The sequence below is a fragment of the Lipophrys pholis genome (genome assembly GCF_963383615.2).
Source record: "Lipophrys pholis genome assembly, chromosome: 13".
Taxonomy (NCBI): domain Eukaryota; kingdom Metazoa; phylum Chordata; class Actinopteri; order Blenniiformes; family Blenniidae; genus Lipophrys; species Lipophrys pholis.
Window position 1 is genome coordinate 1,229,310 of NC_137632.1, and position 23,846 is coordinate 1,253,155.

Consider the following 23,846-nt stretch of genomic DNA (forward strand, 5'->3'; position numbering starts at 1 on the left):
CTCTTTTCAGTACAAATACAAGGCTGGTTTCCGGAAGCAGTGCGGCCATCACATTGGTGCCCTCAGCGTTAACGACGACCCACTGATTTTATTGGCCGCTCACGCAGCCAAGATCTCCAGTGACAACATCTACAAGCAGGACTTCAACAAGACTAAAACCAAATACAACCTCCCAGTGGACATGTTGACCATCGAACTGGCCAAAAAGTGCCAGCAGCAAGTGAATGACTTCAACTACAGAACTCACCTACACCAGTGGACGTGTCTGCCCGACTCCAACGACGTGGTGCAGGCCAGAAAAGTCTACGACCTGCAGAGTGATGTGAGTATATGCTAAGTTTGCAGCACTGAGCATCCAAATCATAACGCTCATTTGCAATAAATCTTCATGTCAACATGTGGTTTCTGAGGCTCAAGTGCGGATAAACAAGTAGGAGACAATCGAGCACTCTTACTGGGAGTTTATTAAAATAAATGATAAACTTAACAGAAGTTGAGCTGAAAATATAAGTCTTAACTTTGATCCATGGTCTGAGGGAGGAGCGAGGTTCTGATCTGAGAGGGATTCCAGGAGCGGGTTTGCAGGGTCCAGTCAATCCGCCGAGGCAAGATTAGCAGATCCAGGTTTTCCTACAAGAGCGGGTTTTCAAATCCGATTTGTCACCTTGGCTGCGGTGACAGACGGCCGAGTCTGAGTTGCGGGAGCAGCTGGAGATGCTGGCAGGTAGGAGTCGGGTCCGATCGCGGCTCGATTCAGGGAGTTCGGACGCTCCGGTCGTCGGAGGTGAACTGAATCGGGTCAATAATTCTCCCAGCATCTCCGCTTCTGTAAACACAACTCAACATGTCTGCTGCAACACGAGAGAGGCGAGAGTTAAGAGGAGGGAAAAGAGCCAAATGCTAGACAACAGCGACACATTTTTTACAGCTGGCAGCATCTCAGGTATATCACCGCATTGAGCCTCTGTTTACCTCAACACGGTAGCATTAGCATCATTTAGCCAGATCCCGCATGCTACCAGTAGTTAAGAGATTGACAGATTATATATGGACGAGTATTAGATCATATTTTGCAGGGGCACTGCTACGTGCTACAATTAGAACTCTTCAGTTGCCTGCTGGACTTCTTAATATATCCTTACAATAAGGTCTGTTCATGGCAATTGAATTTGCTGACAGTCATTCAATCTTCATTGTAAAGCAAATATCAGACATTAAAAAACCACTCAGAGCTTCACAAAACAATAAGGCATGCACACATATACATGTAAGACAAACACATATTTGAAACACACACAGACAGAAATAAAATGACATAACGATTCAGACTTAAAGATGATATTTGTGTTTTAGGCCGTGTACAAAGCTGATCTGGAGTGGCTGAGGGGATGCGGCTGGTCACCTCATGAGTCTGTGGACGTCATCAAAGCTAAAAATGCCCAGACCATTCTCAATGAGCGGCTGTACCGCCAGCTCCCCAGCACCATCAAGTACACCAGCGTCGTCGACCTTCCCGCCATCGTCTTGTCCAAGCAGAACGCTCACAACATCAGTGATGTGAGTGGTGAAACCATTCAATTAAATGTGAGGTAAGTCCAAATGCTTCTAATCTGATGTTTTTTTCCTTTGTTTCTTGCAGTGGAAATACAGGGAAGTGTGGGATAAAGACAAGCTCACCATTCACATACCCACCACCACGCCCACCTTTGAACTGTCCAGGGCCAATGCTGTCAATGTTAGCAATGTAAGTAGCATAACTCAAAGCAATGCAGCATTGCATTCATTTTGTTACTTGTGAACGTGCTCAAATGCATTTTCAAATCTTTCATTGATCTTTGCAGAAACTGTACACAAAAGCGTGGGATGACCAGAAGGCCAAAGCCTACCATGTTAAAGAGGATGCTATTTCTGTGCTGAAGGCCAGGGCTTCCAGAGATATCATCAGTGATGTAAGAGAAAAACAATATTCATGGAAGATTCATCTTCTAAACTTTAAATGACTCCTGATCTTTTCTCCTTCAGTACAAGTACAAGACAGGATACAGGAACCAGGTGGGTCACCACATCGGTGCCCGCTGCGTCCAGGATGACCCTCTCATCATGCTGGCTCTGAACTCAGCCAAGATCGCCAGTGACGCTCTGTACAAGAAGGACTTCAACCAGTCCAAGACCAAGTTCCACCTGCCTGTAGACATGTTGAATCTGGAACTGGCCAAGAAATGCCAGATCCAGGTCAACGACTTCAACTACAGGACTCACCTGCACCAGTGGACGTGTCTGCCGGACTCTACCGACGTGGTCCAGGCCAGGAAGGCCTACGATCTGCAGAGTGATGTGTGTCCAGTCACACACAGTATTCACATACAGTGTGGTTTTGTTTGTGTGACTCACACATCTGTGTGCTTTGTGACCCCAGGCTGTGTATAAAGCTGATATGGAATGGTTACGTGGATGTGGGTGGATGCCACATGAGAGTGTTGAAGTCTTGAAGGTGAAGAATGCACAGAAGATCCTGGCCGAAGTAAGTTTGACTCCTGAGTAACTTCCTGCCTTCACCATGCACATAAAGTGAAATCTTCAAAATAATATGTTCATTTGGTTTGTGTTTTCTCGTTTTGTAGAGAGGTTACCGGGTCAAGTTGGATGAACAAAAGTACATTGTACCAACTGACAGAGTGGATTTGATCTGTGCCAAGAATGCTGCCGAGGTCCTCAATGAGGTAAAGGACAACTCTTTACTTAAGGCTGACAGAAGATGGTTTAAACGTGTGGTGTGTAATATGATTTGCCCCCCCCAAAAATATAATAGAATAATCTTGAAGTAGCAGAGAAATCTACTTAACAATCTAATCAAGTGGCATGGATGATTGGTCTTGTAATACCACTTTGTACCACAAGATTATGCAGTGAGTCACTTTGTAAAGTTTGACTGACTGCTACTCCAAGTGCACAAACGTCATCTTACTTAACTTTAATTTGAGGTTATTTCTGAGGTGAATCACCTGATGAAATTGTGGGCGAATACAGAAAAAACTGGCAACTGGTGCCAGCACCAACTCATGGCCCAACAAGAAAACGACATTGTTTTTAGTGTTTCTGCGATTTTTGTGGAAACGGACACTGTTTTTAGATCGCTGCCCTGTCATCGTGAAACCTTCTTGAATTGAAAGCAACGATGTGTGCCTTAGTTCCACAATCGATTTCATAACACTAATTTTATGCACTTTTGGACCACATATTAATTTTAATAACGGTATCATTAAATATATCCTGATACCAAAAATACAACTTCTCAATAATTGTTGCTGTAGTTGTGCTCAGACATAATTTGGCACCTTAGTAATGACTAGGGATTTTTTTGTGGCTCATATTTCTCTTCTCTTAGGCCAAATATCGTGAGGCCTGGCATCAGGACAAGACCAAGTACACGCTTGTGGACACTCCATCTCTTGCCACAGCAAGAGAGGTGGCTAAGAACGTTCACCCTGTAAGTTTGACTGCATATTTTAATTTAAAATGTTTTCTACCAGTTTCTTTTGATTCTATTCAATAGAAGCGAATTTCCATCCATGATAACTGTTTTCTTCTCTTGTAGAAACTGTACACCAAAGACTGGGACAAAGTTAAAGCCACCGGGTACTTCATGCCTGGAGACGCTGTACCGATCAAGCAGTGCATCCAGACAAGTAAAGTGCAAAGCAGTGTAAGTAGTGAAACAACGTTCTTTCATGGTAACAACACATATTAGCATGCTTTGACTGTGTGAACCATACAATAAGGTAAATAAAGTTATTTTTGTCTTGTAGCATAAATACCTGGAGTCATACCGTAAGCAGGTGGGCCACCACATCGGTGCCCGCTGCGTCCAGGATGACCCTCTCATCATGCTGGCCATAAACTCAGCCAAGATCGCCAGTGACGCTCTGTACAAGAAGGACTTCAACCAGTCCAAGACCAAGTTCCACCTGCCTGTAGACATGTTGAATCTGGAACTGGCCAAGAAATGCCAGATCCAGGTCAACGACTTCAACTACAGGACTCACCTGCACCAGTGGACGTGTCTGCCGGACTCCAACGACGTGGTCCAGGCCCGCAAAGTCTACGACTTACAGAGCGATGTGAGCCAACGAACCTTCTCACTGAACTCATTCCGTGATATGTTGTGAACTTCAGTATTAATTTCCTGCCTGGTTGTGTCTACAGAACGTGTATAAGGCTGATATGGAATGGATTCGTGGCTGTGGCTGGGTGGCAGCTGACTCTGTGGAACACGTCAAGGTCAAGAAGGCTCAGGAGATTCTCAATGAGGTACGTTTTACTGTTATGTCTCCTCTGATGGAGTTTACTCATCACGATATCAGCACTCTGTGTCTCACCTGGATGCTGTTATGTTTGTATGCAGAGGCTTTACAAGAAACATGCCCTGGACAACTTTGGAAAATTCACCCTGGTTGTGGACCGGCCTGAGCTCGTCCTGGCTAAGATGAATGCCGCCAACCTCAGTGATGTACGGACAACTTCTCATTTAGAAAATGGGAACCTCTAAAAGCATATTATTGAACAATGATCTGAATTCTGTGTTTTCTTTGTGCTCCAGCTGAAGTACCATGAGACTTTCAATGCAGAGAAGGGTCATTACATTGGTTCAGATGATACTCCTCAACTGGCCCACAGCAGGGAGGTCTCCAAAAACATCAGTGAGGTGAAAAAACTGCTTTGTCCTCAATTTGTTTATAATATCAGTTCATCTTACAGCCCATACCATATCTCAATACTCTGCATTATTTCAGAAACTTTACAAATCAGACTGGGATTCGACCAAGGCTCTCGGGTACAAGCTGGACCAGAAATACATCCCACTGGTCAGCGGGAAGATGGGCAGAGAGATCGCTAGTGATGTGAGTCGCTTTTCTACATATTATTCTTTAGTTTGACCTTCAGTGAACAGATGAATGATTTCTGTGATTTTGATTTATCATTTAGGCAAAGTACAAGGACGCCCACGAGAAGGCCAAAGGTCACTACATGGCTGGAACGCTGGTGGACTTCCCTGAGGTGGTTCGCTGTGGAGAGCAGGAGAAGGGCAAGGGCCTGGTAGGTATATGTTGACTACATTAAATACTACAATACTGCTACTGCATTCTTGAAGGAAAATCAAAATAAAAAAGGTAAAAGTGTCATTTTCATAGATGAAGTGAATTGCACTTAGCCAGTGGGAGTATGTGTCCACAATGAATTACTCACACAGTTCGATGGTCTTGTTCTCTGGTTTATTGGAGTAGATCCACCAATCCCTTTAACAAACTGGATAAACTGAAAAATCTCAACACACTTAATTTCTTTATAACACCATATGAAAATCCTAATTTTTCTGTAATACGATCAAAACACATTAGTGACTCTCCCTCAGACTCCTCTGCAAACAAACAAATCACTTCACACCTTCGCCAACAGATTCTCTGTTATACTTTTTTAGAATTAGAGGAAGCTCGGAAATGTCATGAATGATTTAAAGTCATAAGCATAATCCATAAGATTGTAATTTACGAAAGGGAGAACTTTCCCACTGTTTAACTTTGAGCTTGCATCTAGTTGCTATTTTCTTCATCTCATCACCGCATTCACCAAGTTTAGTAACAATAAAGATCAGATTATAATTTTACACAACCTGCTTCTCATTTGACTTCACAAAACGCTTTATCAGTACATTTTTAAGCTTGGATTCTATTATTATAATCCAGTCGTGGACCTTTTGCCGGCGATAAAATGCGAATTGAATGAAAAGTAGTTCATGCCTTTAATATAACTCTCTATCTGGAGCCGGTCCCAGCCTACTGTGGGCGGGGACAGGGTCCACCTGGACAGGTCTCCACTCTGTCATAGGGCAAACAACCACACACACTCATATTCACACCTCGGGGCAATTTAGCATCACCAATTGACCTCGCATGCATGTTTTTGGACTGTGGGAGGAAAGTGGAGCACCCGGAGGAAACCCTGGCACACACGGGGAGAACATGCAAACCCCATCCAGAAAGGAGCTGGGTCAGACTTGAACCCGCGACCTTCTCGCTGTGAGGCGAGAGCACTAACCACTGCAATATATAGGAAAGGAGTTCATGGAGATGATGTTTTTAATAGTTGCACTGCTAAGTCAGACCTACAAAAGCCGAAACTAATATAATATACTGGAATTGATTTTGATCCTAGTCCTGGTTTCTTACATGACCTCTCTGATCCACACATTATCTTTTCAGTTTTTTCTTTGACTCTAATTCACATTACAGTAGAAATATTTTTTACTTGCTATGTTATTGTTACAGAGGCTCTACCATAAGGACTACCACCACACCAAGACCAAGATCCACCTCCCACCCGACATCATCGCTAACCAGGTAGCAAAGCGCTGCCAGGACATGCTGAGCGACGTCTTGTACCGCACCTACCTGCACCAGTGGACCTGCCATCCCGATCAGGAGGATGCCATTCGAGCCCGCAAGACCAATGAGATCCTCAGCGATGTAGGTTTTGCTTCTTTTTCTGCCTGCATGTCTCACTTCAAACTCATTTGAATTCCGAGGCCACTTTCAGCCCAATTTCATCCTGAGTGGGTCGGACCGGTGAAGCGCCATCATAACCTTTAAATTTAAACTTTAAAAATGACGTGATGAAAAAGCCTGTTTTTTCACCAAACTAAACAATTAGCACAGAAAGTTAGTACAATCACAACACAAAGTCAGTCTTAATGAAACCTTGTAAAGAAACACATTGAAATGTCCAGTAAACTTCTATAGCTGTCGCATTATGCATGTTTTTACAAACTCACCCTGATAACAAGGCAAGTCCACTATTCTTAGGAAATTTGTTGAAGTGTTTACAATTTGGTTGGTGCTTTGACCCACGAGCCTTATGGTTGACATTCCTTCTCTACATCGTCTTCTCATCCTCTCACGCTTTGTTAAACCACTTCCTTTTGAAATGCAATGTTTAAATGGCAAGCTGAAGAGAAAATAACAAGTACGTAAACAGAAAAACCACTAATCTGAGTAAAAAGTGGACTTTGCATATGTTTTCTTGGCGTGTTGCTAACAGGTGTACTACAAGGATGACCTGAACTGGATGAAGGGAATCGGTTGTTTCGTGTGGGACACCCCCGAGATCATCCGCGCCAAGAAGTCGTACGACCTTCAGAGTGAGGTGAGTAAAAACATTTTAAATCACAGTAATATCCCACACGATGTACTGTTTACTCTGCATTTCTGTGTGTAATCTACTCCAACACAGCTCAAGTACAGAACTGAAGCCAAGAAAGATTTCAACAACTACTCCATCGTGACAGACACTCCAGTATATGTGACTGCTATCCTGGGACACACCTGGGCCAGTGAGGTGAGCGAGCTGCAACTTTAGAAGACCAGGAATACATTTCAAGTAAAAAGAAATACGTGTGTGATAATAATGTGATTTCCACTGACAGCTTAACTACAGAGAGGCCTACCATAAGGAGAAGCATCTCTATACCACCGTTCTAGACACCTACGATTATGCCAGATGCCACAACTTCAAGCACTTCTTCAGCAACGTAAGTGAGGATAGAGACTTCTCTCTGTGTGATCTAAAATGAGAAATCTGCTTTATGTAAAACTTTTGTTCTGACTGTCAACAGAAAAACTACACCGCTGCCTGGGACAAAGTCAAAGCAACGTCTTACCAGATCCCACACGACTCGCACGCCATGGAGCACGCCAAGCACCAGAAGGTCATCCTCAGTGGTGTAAGTTGAACTCTGAGTTCTCCTCATGTCCCAGGTGGTGATGAACTGAGTATTTGTACTTTCTCCTCTGTACCTTCTTCACAATTACAGTGATAGCAGCTGTTGGTAACATTTAACCACAAATTTAACAGTGATCACATTAAATCAGGAATAAATCATTATATTTATACCTGTTTCATTTAGAAAGCAATGGAATTTTACATTAAAAACTATGTTACGAGTTGAGAGAAGAGCTTCTCATTACTATTGATTAAGCTGCTGTAATCACTCTGACAAACATACTTATGAAATAAAAACAGTCAGATTTCTTTATGCTGCCCCCCTCCATCGGTCATTTACATACACTTACAAACAAAAATCAAATAGTATTGTTTTTTACCATTGTATTTAATTTATGAGCTAAGATGTCCCCTATTTATGTCATTAAATACATGATATGATATGATATGATATGATATGACATGACATGACATGATATGAATCTTTATTTCTTCTTACAAAGAAGTAAGAAGAAAGACACACATGGTCTCCTATGCATGTATATTATAAATATTTATTTTTCTGATAAGCATACTCAATTAGATACAGCTTTATTGTCATCACAGAAAAATGTTGATTAGCAGATGCAAAGATGCAGTAAAATGCAGTTTAATATGGTATTTAAGTTAAGAATAGTAAGTTTTGCAGTATTAATGATAATACTTTAACACTGATACTAAATGGAGTTCACTTATAAAGCACTTTTCAACTGTGTGAGCAGTCTTTAAACATTTTACATCGTTAGTCACATTTACCCATTCGCACACACGTTCACACACAATGACCATGCAGGGCGCGTTCACTCAACTTCAGTGTCTTGCTCAAGTGTACTTCAGCATGTGGGCAGGTGGAGATGGGAATCGAATCTGCAACCTTCCGATTGGGAAGACCCCTTTCCCAACCGAGCCGTGCCTCCTAATGCTAAGTTTAAAACAGTTAACATGCTTTAGGCAATATGAAGCGTAACACAAGGAACAACTCTGGTTAAGAGAATTTGGTATTATCAGTTGTAGTGATATAAATTAGGCAACTTTTCCCAGGCTTCCTTGCTTATGTTGCCTCTGACACGAGTTATAATATGTGTGTGCACATGTATGTGCTTATGATCTCAACCTCTATCACCAAGAAGATGAAATAAACCTTTAAAGAACCTTTTACCATTTTAGAACCTGTCCTGCTTTACCTTCAGTAAAGAAGTAACATTTTTGCTAGTTGTTAAGTTAAGCACCTTGATACTGTGAACTCTTTTGCATTTAGGTGAAGTACAAGGAGGATTATGAGAAGTTCAAATCACTCTACAGTCTGCCCAAGTCCCTGGAGGACGATCCGCCCACAGCTCGCTGCGTGAAAGTTGGAAAGCTGGTTCTGGATGTGAGTAAATTCCTGATGATCGATCCAATCATCACATGGCAGTTTAACAGACGTGCGTCCTGAAGTCTCAACTCTGTCATTCTTCTTTCCAGCGTCTGTACAAGGAGAGTTATGAGAAGTCCAAAGCCAAGAACCACATCCCCCCAGACATGCTGGAGATCCTGTCTGCACGGAACACCCAGTCCACCGTCAGCTACATCAACTACCGCAAGTATCTTCACCAGTGGATCTGCCTGCCCGACATGCAGGTGTACGTTCAGGCCCGCAAAGTCAACGAGCAGCTCAGTGACGTGAGTGACCGCTCTCCTCCTGCTTCCATCTGCTGTTACTAGATATAGATATAATAGTACCACACGATCTAACCTACTTCTTATCACATCACCCGCCTGCTGAGGTTAGGTGAAGTTTAATGTTTTTGTTTTCATTTCTAAATAATGGAAAACAAACTGAAGCAATTCACTGCTTATAAACCATCCATCCATCCATCCATCCATCCATCCATCCATCCATCCATCCATCCATCCATCCATCCATCCATCCATCCATCCATCTTCTCCCTCTTGTACGTCCTCGGGTGGTGGTGGTGTCAGTCTGAGCACCGTCACCCAGATCACATTGACCCATTAAGAACCTTCCTGCAGGTGGAGAGCCCACAGGAAGGTGGAGAGCCCACAGGAATGCTTGTAAACTTTCACATAATGTAGAACATAATGTGAACCAAAACTAGTTTCTGTTGCATCCATGAAATTTGAATTCTGTTTTATATATTACGAGCCTTATGAAGCCGAAATAATGATATTGATAATAATAAAGTAAGACACTACCCCGGCATGTTTATTGATCAATCTTTATTTGATGTCACTGTTCAATGAAATATAACTATTCACAAACATACACACCTGCACATATACACGTGTCAACATGAAGAATAAAAGAATTACTTTGAAAAACAATAGATAGGATTGAAGTCCAACAAGGCTCAATTAAACTCTTTATTTCCCTCCAAGACCTTTTGACCATTTGGGTTTCTAACCAGCAGCTCTTAATTACCATTCCTAAAATCTTTTTTGAATCCTTCAACAAAATCCAATGAGCACAGATCTAAAAACGTGTGTGATTTTCTCTCCAGATCTTCTACAAGGATGATCTGAACTGGCTGAAGGGGATTGGCTGCTACGCCTGGGACACGCCAGAAATCCTCCGTGTGAAGCACGCTGGTGACCTTCAGAGTGAGGTGAGCTCAACATGCTGGTTCCTTTCTTACTTTTCTCCATAATCTTGTTTCACATACTTCAATTTTTCTTTTTTTATGCAGTACAATCACTGACTGCTGTGTTTTATTGCAGGCTAAGTACAGAGCGAAGGGCATTGAGGCCTTCAAGGACTATTCTGTGGTGACTGACACTCCGGTCTATGAGACTGCCAAGCAGAACGCTGTCAACCTGAGCGATGTAAGTCTTATCAAATGTTGATCTCCTTTCACAAATACCTGCAAAATGTGGTACAAATGATCTGAATCACACATCTCTCTGCTTTCTTTTCTTTTTCCAGCTGCATTACCGCCTCGACTACAATGCCAACGTCAAGGGCACCAACACGGCCCCCGCCGTCACCGTGGAGACTGAGAGAGCTCGCCTGGCCAACTCCATCCAGAGTGACGTAAGGGATTATGTCCATTGGTTTATGGAAGTGTGGTAGAAAAAGAGCACACTACCCAAACACACAGTCAAGGTGAAGGGACAAAGAAAAGGTTCCAATTAGAGACCAGAAGACCAAACAATATCATGACAGGACAGGAAGAACCATGAGGGAATCAGAGAGAACACACTGGTGAACTCTAAATGACATGTAGGATTGAGTTACCGTCATCATACAGATCACTTCTTATTCAGTAAGCAACAACGATTTCTTCATGTTTTGCACAATATCTGCTTCTTCTTCATCGACTTTCAGTCCTCAACTCACTTTGTTAATTCCGCAAGTGTATTTCTGCAGATCTGTCAGTGTGCATGTGTTTTTTTTTTTTTTTTTTAATTCTGTCTTCTCTCTCAGAACATCTACAAAGAGGCCAATAAGAACTTTATGCCCACCGGGTACTCCCTGCCCCACGACACGCCGCTCATCAAACAGGCCAAGAAGAACACCGTTGTCTCCAGCAACGTAGGTTCTTCTCCAGCTTTGAATCCATTCACAGCTGTTTCATTTTTCATACTGTGAAAATGTGATTACTCTCGTTCTGTAGGTGAAATACAAGGAGGCCTACGAGATGATGAAGGCCAGATCGTACACTCTTCATCCAGAGGGCGTCAACTTTGTCACATCAAGAAAAGCTCACAAGATCGTCAATGACGTAAGATAACTCACTGAAAATGTAGATGGTTTTGACTGTAGATGCTGAGCAGCAGAATCAATTACATGGTGTCAGTTCTTCTTTAAAATATTGAAATTACACGCTTGAATGAGTTACTGTCAAAGCTGAGTTTCAATGATGCTACATGGTACACATTAATGATACTAAAAGAAGAAGAACTCCATTAATTGATTGTTTATTCTTTCTTCTACTGGTGGTACAGATGGAGCACATGTATGGAGTCAAACTAGATTTTATATCTGCTTTTATTTGATCAATCTTGCAAAATGTGACCACTTTTTTTAATTATTATAATGTCAAACATCTCTAGGATCTTTTTATATACTTTGCATAAACATACAAAGATACAAGTACACTGAAAAATGTCTTAATTACTGTGTTGTGAGTGTTTCTAACTCTTCTGGTTAAAACGATATCTTCTGTTGGTCTCGTTGCCTCCTCAGCGTCTATATCGTGAGACTTACCACAAGCAGAAGGACAAGATCCACACAACCTACCACACTCCTGATATCAAACAAGTCAAGATGAACCAGGAGCACCTGAGTGATGTGAGAACTCCACACAGTCTGAATAATTCTCATGATTCTTGATAATTGTTTGTGATCAACGTGACTGTTTTTCTTTAGTTGTGCTACAAAGAGAAATACTACAACAGCAGAGGCCAGCTGATCTCTCTGCCCATCACCCCTGAGCTGCTGCACTGTTACCACGTCAACGAGATCACCAGCGAGGTATCCTTCAAATAATCCTGCACAAAGTCAACTGGAAAATCTGCCTGAGAAACATGTTGGTGAGCTGAAATTGTGCTTTCAGCTGAAATACAAAGAGGATCTGTCCTGGCTCCGAGGCCTCGGCTGCTTCCTGTACGACACCCCGGAGATGGTCCGTGTCCGCCACATCACCAAATTCAAGGTACAAGGACTTTTTTTTTTTTACACCGGTATTTTTCATTTCCACTCTGTTTCAGGGACTTCACCACAATTTGTTTTCCACTTTTTTTAGGAGAACTACCCAGTGGAGGCGAAGAAGAACCTCGCTAACTTCTCTGTGGTGCTCGACACGCCTGAATACAAGCGTGTGACCGAGCTGAAGACACACATGAGTGGCGTGAGTACTTATTTAAAGATGTGGTTTAGACATAATATCAACCTTTCACAATGCCAGATCTCTGCAAAAAAAGTACATTTCTAATTGTGTTTTTTAACAACACACTTTATAGATATATATTTTCTTGTAGCTTAAGAATTAATATTATTAGAGTGATTCTGGATTCCTTTATATATCTCAGATAAAGCCGATATCTGAATGTTAAAATCAGTCAGTCTGTATGAGGCTTTCAATAATATAATGCAGGCTTTTTGAGTAATTTATCCCACAAATAGGCTCCTTCCAACCCTTTTTCAGATGGTCTACAAATACCAGAGCAAACAGGACATGGCCAAAGTCAACCTCACCGCTCAAGCTGTGGATGTCCAGAGAGCCAAGTGGGCCCAGCAGCTCACGAACAAGGTGAGCCCACACAAAGCAACGGTTCTCACACGTGTTATATTTACATACAGCTTTTTGTATCAGCTGACTCTTCCCTCTGTGTTTCTCTGCAGTACTTATACACAGATCTGGCTGCAAGGGAGAGAGCTCACTTCACTCCCGAGAGTGAAACTCCAACAATGGGTCATGCCAGGAAGATGAGAGTCATCTTCAGCGATGTGAGTTTGTCTTAACCACGGCTTTTATTTTCTTTCAGTCATATTTTTAATGTTTTCATCATAGGACACCCTTATCACACTTCATCTTTGTACAGGATTTATTAAAATACCTTTTTATTGCTGATTTATTTCTTTATTTCTTTATTTGTTTGTTTGTTTGTTTGTTTGTTTGTAAAAGAGTGCTGTATCAACCATGCTACTGTTCTCATTTATCTCCAATAGATAGAGAGAAGCCTGCCACAGATTAATAAAAATAATTCATGAGGGACATTTTCCATCATGTCTGCCAAGGACGTATGAAATCATCAGCGTATATTTGTTTGTCTGTCTGTATGTCTGTTAGAAAGATTATGTCAAATCTACTGCACAGATTTTGTCAAACTTTTCACCACAGATAGATAACTGGCCATAGAAGATTCCATTAAATTGTAGTGGTGATCGGTAAACTTTTTGTTTTTCTGAGTCCAGTTCAACCTTTGCCAGATGTCATAAATCTCTGATTGCTCTTGTTTTATTCTACATTTACTCTTTTCTTTCTTTCCTCAGAATAAATACAAAGAGCAGTATGAGAAGATGAAGCACCGGTACACCGCCATCGCTGACACGCCGCTCCTCATCCGCGCCAAGAAATCCTACCTCCAGTCCAGCGATGTGAGTACACTCATTAAATGTGTAAAGAGCAGCAAAGCTGTGCTTCATTCTGCTCTACTTTATACCTGTGAGAGTGTTTTATGCTGCCCTGCTGCTTCTCCAAAAGATTAATATGATTGAAAAGGTAAATGTTTTAATGGTGATAATTGTGGCATCTGGTTAAATAAATAGAAAATTTTTTTGATCTTGTGAAATATTCCATCTTTTGAAAAAGTGTACTTTCATACCTTATAAACTAAAATGACAAAGAAACAAAACAGAGTTGAACTGTTTCCATATATTTGCAGTCAATCTAAACTTCATTAGCGTTATCCCCGGGGACACCTCAGGGAACAGGCTGTGGCTTCAAACAACTGAAAAAGAAAAGAATCTCACACACTTTGTTCTCTCTTGTTTCAGCTGCGTTACAAGGAAACGTTCGAGCTCTCTAAAGGCCACTACCACACAGTCAAGGATGCTCTGGACGTTGTTTACCACCGCAGAGTCACCGACGACATCAGCGAGGTCAGTAGTTCCTCAATGAGTGAGCAAAGCTCGCTGTTATTCTACATTATATTCTACATACGTGTGTGTGCTGCTCAAACGGATCAATGACTCAAACAACTGTAAGGAGATCAGCTGTTCATTTGGATCTAATGTTGTTACATCTTTATATATAGTTCAGCATATTTATTTCCAACTCTTCCTCTCACAAGTACTTTGTGCCTCTCCTCCTCAGGTTAAATACAGAGAGAAGTACATCAACTCTCTGGGAACATGGAAGTCTATCCCGGATCGTCCAGAGTTCTTCTTTAGCAGGATTGTCAACGACAACGTCAGCAGCGTGAGTATGCTTCACCTCCAAACTGCAACAGCTTTATTGGCACATTTCTTATCATTTACTCTGATTGTGTTTCTGGTTTCAGGTGAAATACAAGGAGGACCTGGAGTGGTTGAAGGGAATCGGCTGCTTTGTGTGGGACACACCTGAGCTGCTGCTGGCTGAGAACAACAAGAAACTGTACAGTGAGGTAGTGAACCTTTAGATTTCACAGCTTCTCACCCGTGATCAGATTATCATCTGATTCTTTTTCATTCAATTCTTGTGATAATGCCCGAAATTGAAAGTATAAATGAAATGCTTTTTACTGTTTATCATGAATTTGACCTTATTTTGTCATTTTCCCATTTATTCCTGTTTTGTCCAAAGTAATAATGTTCTGTAACATTTCACTGATGGGAACAATGACAATCATAATATGAATGATATTGTGGAAAGTTTTAATAGATTTTTTGTAAATGTTGGACCGGATCTGGCAGCAGAGATTCCGGAGTGTAGTAGCAACGAAATGGAGTCATTGATTGACATTAATTCAAAAACCATGTTTTTGACTGGAGTAACTGAAGCAGAAATAATAGATGTCGTTAACGGGTGTAAGAATAAATTGTCTACAGATTGTTTTGATATAGACATGACACTAGTTAAACAACTTATATATGGTATCGTGAAACCATTAACTTACATATGCAACTCATCGTTTCAAACAGGAACATTTCAAAATAAAATGAAAATTGCAAAAGTTATACCAATACATAAAAATGGGAACAAACACATCTTCACTAACTACAGACCTGTCTCTCTGCTCCCCCACTAACTACAGACCTGTCTCTCTGCTCCCCCACTTTTCTCAAATCTTAGAGAAACTTTATAACAGTAGAATGGACAATTTCATAGAGAAGCATGAACTAATTAATGGAGGTCAGTCTGGGTTTCGAGCAGCAAGGTCAACTTCAATGGCCATCGTCGATGCAATAGAAGAGATTACCAAGAGCTTAGAGCAGGGGTGTCAAACTCAGATCCTCGAGGGCCGCAGCCCTGCACGTTTTCAATGTCTCCCTCCCCTGAATGTCCTGATGGTTCATCATCACATTCAGCACAAAGCCAGATAACGAGCTGCTCATTGCAATCAGCTGTGTTGAAGCTGGGAGACATGCAAAACGTGCAGGGCTGCGGCCCTCGAGGCCTGGAGTTCGACACATGTGGCTTAGAGGGAAAGAAACATGCGGCTGGAGGATTTATTGACTTGAAAAAAGCATTTGATACACTTAATCATTCTATATTATTAAAGAAATTAGACAGGTATGGCATAAGGGGAGTGGCTTTGAGTTGGATTCAAAGCTATTTAACTGGGAGACAACAGGATGTGAAGATGGGGGAATTTACATCAGGATATTTGGACATTGGTTGTGGGGTCCCACAGGGATCTGTCTTAGGCCCAAAGTTGTTCAATTTATACATTAATGACATTTTTAATGTGTCAAAATTATTAAAATTAGTTATTTTCGCAGAAGACAAACATTTTCTATTCTAATGACAATTATAGTAATTTAATAACTAATCTAAACTGTGAACTAAGGAAATTAAAAGCATGGATGGACATTAACAAATTGTCCCTCAACTTAAACAAAACAAAAGTAATGTTTTTGGGTAATTATAATGGAAAACCAGACCCAGTAATTATAGACGGTGTAGTTTTAGATCCAGTATCAGAAATTAAATTCTTAGGAGTCACCATTGGCAGTAAATTAAGCTGGAAACCACACATAAGTCACATACAAGGTAAAGTCTCCAAAAGCATCTCAATCATTAATAAAGCCAAGTTTTTCTTAAATTACAATGCATTATTTCTATTATATGGTTCCTTAGTTTTGCCATATCTAAATTATTGTATAGAAGTTTGGGGCAATAACTATAAAAGTTCATTACACCCCCTTGTTATACTCCAAAAACGGGCTGTAAGAATTATACACAAAGTAGGATATTGTGATCACACTAATATATTATTTTTGCAGTCTAAAATGTTAAAATTGCATGATTTAGTTGAATTCTCTACTGCCCAACTTCTGTTTAAAGCTAATAACAATGTGCTACCTGCAAGAATACAAATGTTTTTTGCACGCACAGAAGGGGGATATAACCTGAGGGGGGGGGGGGGTAACTTTAAGGTTCAAGCAGTGTCTTCCACTAGGAAAAGTATGTGTGTGTCTGTATGTGGAGTTAAACTCTGGAACAAATTGGGAGTAGAGCACAAACAATGTCCAAATATTCATCAATTCAAATCAAGATATAAAAAAATAGTATGGTCAAAATACCAGGAGGAGGAAATGGGTACTTGATTAATACTGGGTGTTACAAAGTAATGTATACTTTAATACTTTAATGGTCAGATCTAGCTAATGATGAAGTCTATTGTTGTTGTTACTATTATACTATTGCAGTTGTTATTATTGTTATTATTGTTATTGGTATCATTATTTTTTATCATTATGGTTGTTATTATTGTAAGAGGATATAACATGTAATTCAGTAACAAGAAATAACTAAGTGATTATATTGTATTAGTAATATCATACATTATCTAATAGACTATATGTCTTGGCTGTTTTTGTTGTTGTTTTATTTTCTGTTTTATTTTAACAATGTTATTGTAGCAGCCACATTATCATTATTATTTAAGTTAATGAACAGGGGTGGGAGTTAATAAGCTTGTCTTCTTCCCAATCCTTTTCGAGCTACAGTGTTGATATTATTTTTTCTTTCATTGTATTTTTTTCTGGCTTTTATGCCTGTGTTGTGTAGCTCGAAATAAATTTGGAAATGAATGAAAATGAATGAATAGTTGTTAAAAACTTTACAAGAAGTGTTACTTGTGATTCTTTTCTTACTATTATAACAATCCATGACACATATTAGTATAATATGAATGAGCGCTCTGCTGCCTTACCCAAATCTAATGATGTGATGTATTTCCCTACATTTGAATCCTAATTATTATAATTATCTTTGTTAACAGAGGCTGTACAAAGCTTCCTTCGAGAAGAACAGAGCCAACTTCAAGTACACGTCTGACACTCCCTTCTTCAAAGCCGCCAAGAACGCCTCCGTTCTCATCAATGATGTGAGTCTTTTTCTTTAATTCAACCTGAAGTTATTCTTTGATCAATTTCATTTGTGTGCAAGAAAAACCTGATAACCATGATTTTATGCCATTTTGCCTCCTTTGGATTCTCAGCGTGGAGGTAAAAGACTGAATTAATGTTGTTCTGTGATTATTGCTGATAATGTTTTAAAATCTGCTCTTTTTAAATCAGGGGTGTCAAATTAATTAGAGGTTAGAGGTAGACTGGTAGAATTATGATAGGGTAACTTTTCAATCACAAGTCCATCGTTTTCTTTGTTTTAATGCAAACAAATATCCACCTCTCTGTACTGCTCTGATTACTGTGGCTAAAAGGCTGTTTCCCCTCAGGGCGGAGAATTTCTGGAGCCTTCAGATTAAATATTCTCACAACCAAATCATGTGATGCTGATGTAATTACACTAACACAAACGCTTTTACCACAGCTGAAATAAAGCTGTGGCATTTTGAGGTGGAAAAAAAAAAACCAAATCTCAGGTGGACAATCAGAAACAGATAGAAAAAGTTGTAAAAATCTAAAAACAAGCATGTGAAAATCACAAATCCAGGTGAGATGAATACATAAATACAGCCCAGCCTGCCCGTTTACATGCACACTGATAGTCTGATCGTTCTCCAGTTCATACTCAGTAATAATGGAAAACAAGATGATGCATCATTCTTCAGATACGAGCAGTTGATAAGTAGATTCACACAACTGAATTTCTACCCAGTACTGTGATGACATCATGGCTGAATCATCAGGTCCCTGAAGTGAAGGAGGTAGTTTTCTGGTCTTGTAAAGAGGCTCCAGGTTGCATTATGTCTGGTATCCAGCCTGAACACTGCGCCCCACACGTTAGGAATACCCGTCACTTTGGCTTCAAAGCTGCACTTATTTTCTCTTTTGTAATTTTCACACGCTGCAGTGTTGTTGAGTTTGTTTGACACCCTTGTTTTATACAATCTCTTTATAAATGTGTCCTCCGGGAGTTTGTTTAATCCCTCTTTGTTCCATCACTTCATGGGCTCGTTGTTTCCTGGACACTTGTTTTTAACTGCCTTCTGACATTCTGAGCAGAGGACCTACAGACGTGACTATGAGAAGTCCAAGGATAAGTTCACCATCACTACAGATGATCCTAGGTACCAGCTGGCCAGGGAGAACAGGAAGATGAGCCAGGTAAACCTCCTGGTCGCTGCGCGGCGCCCGGCCTGCTCGCTCCAGTCCAGTGCGCTCCTCCAGACCTCCCACGCCGGTGCATGGGGTTATCCCTGGGCCTGCAGAGTCCCGGCATGGCCAAAGTCCCTCCAATGTGGCTACTCATTGTCTCTCTCTGTTCCTCCTGGTTTTGTCCCACAGGTTGATGTAAAAAGTCTCGCTGTGTCCCGCATCTGTGCGTTCAGACGGGCCGCTTGACTCTGAGCGCACAGATGGAGGACAAACAGCTCCTCCGTCACACTCGGATCTCCGGAGTTCTTCCTCCAGTCCTCCCAGTGTTACTACCAGTTTTTTGTTTTTGTTAACTCTGTGGCATGCTGTGTGTGTGTGTGTGTATGTTGTGTGTGTACACAGAAAATGTATAAATCCAGAGCAAAGGAGCTTCGTGAGCTTGGCTGCAATGAACTGCGTCGTCCTGAAATCCTCACAGCCATTTACCAGTCCGTCATGGGCAGTAAGGTAAAGAGCCAGAGAGCAGTGTGACTCTCATCCCTGTCCACAAACTGGCTGGAAGAATAATAATAATAATAATAATAATAATATAATCTGAGCCTTCCTGCTGTTTCTGGACAAGGTCTTATTCCATCACTCATCTTTACAGAATAGATTCATCCGTCTCCTTTTAACTTCCATCCCTTTCATCCATGCTCTAATCTCTTCATCACTCTTTGTTTTATCTTCATATGTACGTCATATGTACCTCATCGTAAAGTGCAGCGCTGGCATATATTGAAAGTTAAAAATGTAGCAAGAATTTGTAATCTTAACATTTTCAGGATATTTTATTGATCCCTGAAAAAACCCCTCATGTTTTGATTTTGAAGTTATTTCGTTACGGTGTCTTATTAAATTCTTTATTCATGTAAAATGTAAGAAATGCTTCTTTTGTGAGTGGGTGGCAGCAGTGAGTCACGGTCGTTTATCTTAAGTTCAGGTTCTTTGTTTTACTTCATTTCCTGTTTTGTTTACTACTTTTTTCATCCAATAGAGGACAAAGTAGAAGCTGGATCCACCAGACTAACTGGTTAGACGCTACCTCCAGGTCCTGTTAATACTGTCCAACACGTAAACATCACCTCAATCACACTTTGGATGTTGTTTTTCTTGTATTAGCATATTTACAAAAGTTATAGTTTAAGACAAAAAACACATAGTAAGCGCAGTACTAGTTCACTAGCTTCAAAAATCTTTAGAGTTATAAGAGTTATAGAGTTTTCCTTCCTGTGTTGGGATGGTGTTTAGGTTGGATCAATGTATTCATTAAAGGGTTTGTATTTAGCTCATTACAGGTGCAGGATGTCATGTTTAAGTCATGATACCTTTTAATCATGAGTCAATCCCTCAAGCTGAAATCTCTGGTGCTGCTTATGATGGAACGACTTGAGTCAGTGGTTAAATTACTTTAAATTACTTTCAATTAAAGTAGCTCAAAACCAAGACGCCAAGTGACATCAGTTCTTATATTAGCTGATTTAAATGAAAAATAATTACATACTGTGTCTTCATCTCAGCGTTGTAGTTTATTAACTGCAGCTATTTAAGAGCATATAAAGCATATAAAATAGGTGTAAAGCTCAATATGGGTGTTTGGTAGCATTTTGGTTTCATGTTATTTACAGCTACAGCACTACTTGCTAATTATGAAATGATTTCTTTAATTATCTTCCTTTTTTAAACACACACTGCTCCTTCCAAGATCAAATTTATTATCTTGTTTTTCTTTCCTAGAAACTATCTTTCTTACTTCTATCAAAGAAACACAAGTATAATAGGATGAAGTGCAGGTTGCCCTGAGCTGTGTCGGCACTGCAGACGTCCACCATCAGATCATGGTAACACGTGTCCTCATCGCCATCTTCATCAGGACAAACCATCACCTCCATGTGTGTGTGTGTGTGCGTTTGATCATGCATGCTGCAAACCTGTGCATGGCCTCATTTCATTCACTAGATTTACTAGAGATGTATATAACTCACATTACACTGTACATGTTTAGTACCTTTGTTCTGATACTATTCTAGGGAAACAAAGGTTAGAAACTGTTTTTTTAATTCTAGTTTTTATTGCGTTAACAGTTATATTTTAAAGTAAAAATATGTTAAAAGTAGTATTCAGTTATTCAGGTTGACTTTTTGCTAGTTATTATCTTGACATCTGAGCTATTTTAATCTTTTTATTAGTAACATTATTTACATTTTAAGCAATTATTTACTATGTTCCTTCAACATTACAGTTGGTCAGGGTTAAATCTGTGGCCTTTTCACTATGACAGTCGTTTTCTTGTGAACCTCCTCTACCAGTGGAAGTACAGGGAGCAGTATGAACGTGCCAAGGATAAGTTCACCTCCATTCTGGAAACTCCGGAGTATGAAGCCCACAGACGCAGCAAGAAGATCGGCGACGTAAGGGCTCACGTTTCATTTCAAAATCTAATTTCAAGTCAGAAATGATTATTTTCATAAGTAATAAACTGACTGCGTGGCTGATTTCTGCTCAGATCATCTACAAGATGGAGTACCACAAGAACAAGGCGAAGGGATACACTCTGCCTTATGACACTCCTTACCAGCAGCACATGAAGAAGGTCAAGGAGATCACCAGCAATGTGAGTCAGATGTTTGTATTAGTCACACGTTCTCAGAAAGGTTAAGGACATTGGAATCGGTTGAGATTTGTGTTTGATTCTCTGTTTTTTTTCTCCGTGCGACGTTGCAGCTGAAGTACAAAGAATTGTACGAGAGGAGCAAAGCTCAGATCAACATCGATCCTGAAGCTCATGACATCCGTGCTGCCAAGGAGGCCTACAAGAACATCAGCAATGTGAGCACAGACCAAACGTTGGTCTCGGGTCATAGTTCATCCAAAGTGCAGAACAATATACCAACAGAGAATTCTATGTTTCAGCTTGACTACAAAAAGAAGTATGAAGCCACCAAGAACAAGTGGATCTGGACCACAGACCGACCCGACTTCCTCAACGCTGCCAAGAACTCTTTGCAGCAGAGCGACGTGAGTCGACTTTTTACTTTGAAATGGTCGTTTTTTACATTTCTGTCAATTCGACCATCACGTTAAGATCATTTTCTCTTCCTCCTTATTCCTCAGGTTGAGTATAAGTACGATAAGGAGGCGATGAAGGGCTGTGTGATCCCCGTCGTTGATGACAAACTGACCGTCCTGTGCATGAGAAATGCTGAAATGGCCAGTGATGTAAGTTAAATGTCAGAGAAAACATCATTTTATTTAACAATGTGAGAGCTGATATTTTGTTGTGTCTGTGCTCATCCAGGTGAAGTACAAACTAAAGTATGAAAAGGCGAAGGGTCATTACGTGCCTGTTAAGGACACTCCTCAGATTCTGCACGCCAAGTCTGTGCTCACTTTGTCTTCAGAGGTAAGAACTGTCCTCATGCAGGCACAGCATGGAGCACTTTTTCTGCTCTTTAATACAATGCAGGGATTTTCCCAGATTAACACAATAATCATAGAATATTCCAAGAAAGGATCAAGAAATGAGAAAAAGATAAAAAACCTTAAAAGATACAGTAAAGTTGGTTTTCAGTAAATTCAATGAAATTCAGCTGGAATCTAAATACTTTAGGTCCACAAATAAACAAGATGAAATATTACAATGACAACAAGGTGAAACAGCTTTTAGTTCCTACACTCCTCACCTGTGGAATAAACTTCCTGCTCACACACTCACTTCTCTTTAATCAGGACTGCATAAACTTATTATTAATCGCTTTTAACTCATCAACAATAACTGTTGAAATAACGCAAAGATAAATCTCTGTAATCGGCGTCTGTAACAGTTATTGTTGTCTCACAGTCTGTTTAGTTTGTTCAAAATTAACCTCTAAGTTTTACTAAAACATCAAGTTCTAGTGTTATGTTTTATAGTAATTGATATCTATTTATAGTCAGATTTTCTTCCCTTTGAAATTCCCTTCATTTCTCTTTAAAATGTCTTTCAGAGCAAGTACAAGGCAGCCAGTAAGAAGGACATGCAGTCCGGCTCCTTCACCACTCTGCCTCAGACCCGAGACACCGTCCACAGCAAGCAGATCAATAAGCTCGTCAGCAGGGTACGACTGCCTCACACCGTCCCCACACAACAAGCTGCTCTCCTCTAACGGCCCACTCTCTCTTCACAGACGCAGTACAAAGCCAAGTTTGAAAAGGAAAAGGGCAAGTCTATCTACAACAACATGGTGGCGCCGCCTGATGTCCAGCACGCCATGGACGTGGCCAAGAGCCAGAGCAACGTGAGCCATCAGATTGTTTCTGTCTCCTCACACAGCAGCTCAGAACTCCGTGTGACTGCTCCTCTTCTCTCCACTGCAGGTTGCCTATAAGAAAAATGCCAAAGCCAACCTGCACTACACCACCGTGGTGGACCGCCCTGACATCAGGAAGGCCACCCAGGCTGCCAAACTCATCAGCGAGGTAAAAAGACAGGACATCTCCTCTTTAGTTGGCTTCTGTATTCATGTGGAAATCTGATTTGGATCTGCTTTGTTGAAGCTGAAAATCCTAGAGCAACAATGGTCTGAAGCTGTGACGTGTATTGTGTGACACAATACTTTATTTATTTATTTATTTACTTTCTTTACAAAACTCTAAATCACATTTTTCCTCTTCAAACTGTCACATCACAGGTGGATGAAAGAAGCCATGTCTGGGTGACAGCTGAACTTTACCACTTTATAAAGTCTAAATGGAAGGAAGGACTCAAATATAGAAAAACATGTCTTGTCCTCAGTCCTTGTCC

The 23,846-nt window shown here is 40.6% G+C and overlaps 1 protein-coding gene across 1 annotated transcript in view; it reads left to right on the top strand.

Moving 5' to 3' along the window:
- neb (nebulin) overlaps window positions 1-23,846 on the top strand; it is a 96,595-nt gene that overhangs the window by 40,029 nt on the left and 32,720 nt on the right. The window contains exons 69-116 of the mRNA XM_080478777.1: window positions 11-322; window positions 1,354-1,557; window positions 1,640-1,744; window positions 1,842-1,949; window positions 2,023-2,334; window positions 2,417-2,521; window positions 2,622-2,720; window positions 3,386-3,487; window positions 3,596-3,703; window positions 3,807-4,118; window positions 4,204-4,308; window positions 4,403-4,507; window positions 4,598-4,702; window positions 4,791-4,898; window positions 4,984-5,094; window positions 6,324-6,521; window positions 7,093-7,197; window positions 7,285-7,389; window positions 7,478-7,582; window positions 7,667-7,774; window positions 9,071-9,184; window positions 9,277-9,474; window positions 10,314-10,418; window positions 10,531-10,635; window positions 10,736-10,843; window positions 11,237-11,344; window positions 11,427-11,534; window positions 11,999-12,103; window positions 12,182-12,286; window positions 12,369-12,467; window positions 12,558-12,662; window positions 12,960-13,064; window positions 13,157-13,261; window positions 13,808-13,912; window positions 14,312-14,416; window positions 14,631-14,735; window positions 14,818-14,922; window positions 17,746-17,850; window positions 18,932-19,033; window positions 21,373-21,474; window positions 21,570-21,677; window positions 21,788-21,892; window positions 21,977-22,081; window positions 22,178-22,282; window positions 22,362-22,466; window positions 23,050-23,160; window positions 23,230-23,340; window positions 23,420-23,521. Of these exons, the coding sequence (XP_080334903.1) occupies window positions 11-322; window positions 1,354-1,557; window positions 1,640-1,744; window positions 1,842-1,949; window positions 2,023-2,334; window positions 2,417-2,521; window positions 2,622-2,720; window positions 3,386-3,487; window positions 3,596-3,703; window positions 3,807-4,118; window positions 4,204-4,308; window positions 4,403-4,507; window positions 4,598-4,702; window positions 4,791-4,898; window positions 4,984-5,094; window positions 6,324-6,521; window positions 7,093-7,197; window positions 7,285-7,389; window positions 7,478-7,582; window positions 7,667-7,774; window positions 9,071-9,184; window positions 9,277-9,474; window positions 10,314-10,418; window positions 10,531-10,635; window positions 10,736-10,843; window positions 11,237-11,344; window positions 11,427-11,534; window positions 11,999-12,103; window positions 12,182-12,286; window positions 12,369-12,467; window positions 12,558-12,662; window positions 12,960-13,064; window positions 13,157-13,261; window positions 13,808-13,912; window positions 14,312-14,416; window positions 14,631-14,735; window positions 14,818-14,922; window positions 17,746-17,850; window positions 18,932-19,033; window positions 21,373-21,474; window positions 21,570-21,677; window positions 21,788-21,892; window positions 21,977-22,081; window positions 22,178-22,282; window positions 22,362-22,466; window positions 23,050-23,160; window positions 23,230-23,340; window positions 23,420-23,521 (5,973 nt within the window). The remainder of the gene's footprint in view (window positions 1-10; window positions 323-1,353; window positions 1,558-1,639; window positions 1,745-1,841; window positions 1,950-2,022; window positions 2,335-2,416; window positions 2,522-2,621; window positions 2,721-3,385; window positions 3,488-3,595; window positions 3,704-3,806; window positions 4,119-4,203; window positions 4,309-4,402; window positions 4,508-4,597; window positions 4,703-4,790; window positions 4,899-4,983; window positions 5,095-6,323; window positions 6,522-7,092; window positions 7,198-7,284; window positions 7,390-7,477; window positions 7,583-7,666; window positions 7,775-9,070; window positions 9,185-9,276; window positions 9,475-10,313; window positions 10,419-10,530; window positions 10,636-10,735; window positions 10,844-11,236; window positions 11,345-11,426; window positions 11,535-11,998; window positions 12,104-12,181; window positions 12,287-12,368; window positions 12,468-12,557; window positions 12,663-12,959; window positions 13,065-13,156; window positions 13,262-13,807; window positions 13,913-14,311; window positions 14,417-14,630; window positions 14,736-14,817; window positions 14,923-17,745; window positions 17,851-18,931; window positions 19,034-21,372; window positions 21,475-21,569; window positions 21,678-21,787; window positions 21,893-21,976; window positions 22,082-22,177; window positions 22,283-22,361; window positions 22,467-23,049; window positions 23,161-23,229; window positions 23,341-23,419; window positions 23,522-23,846) is intronic.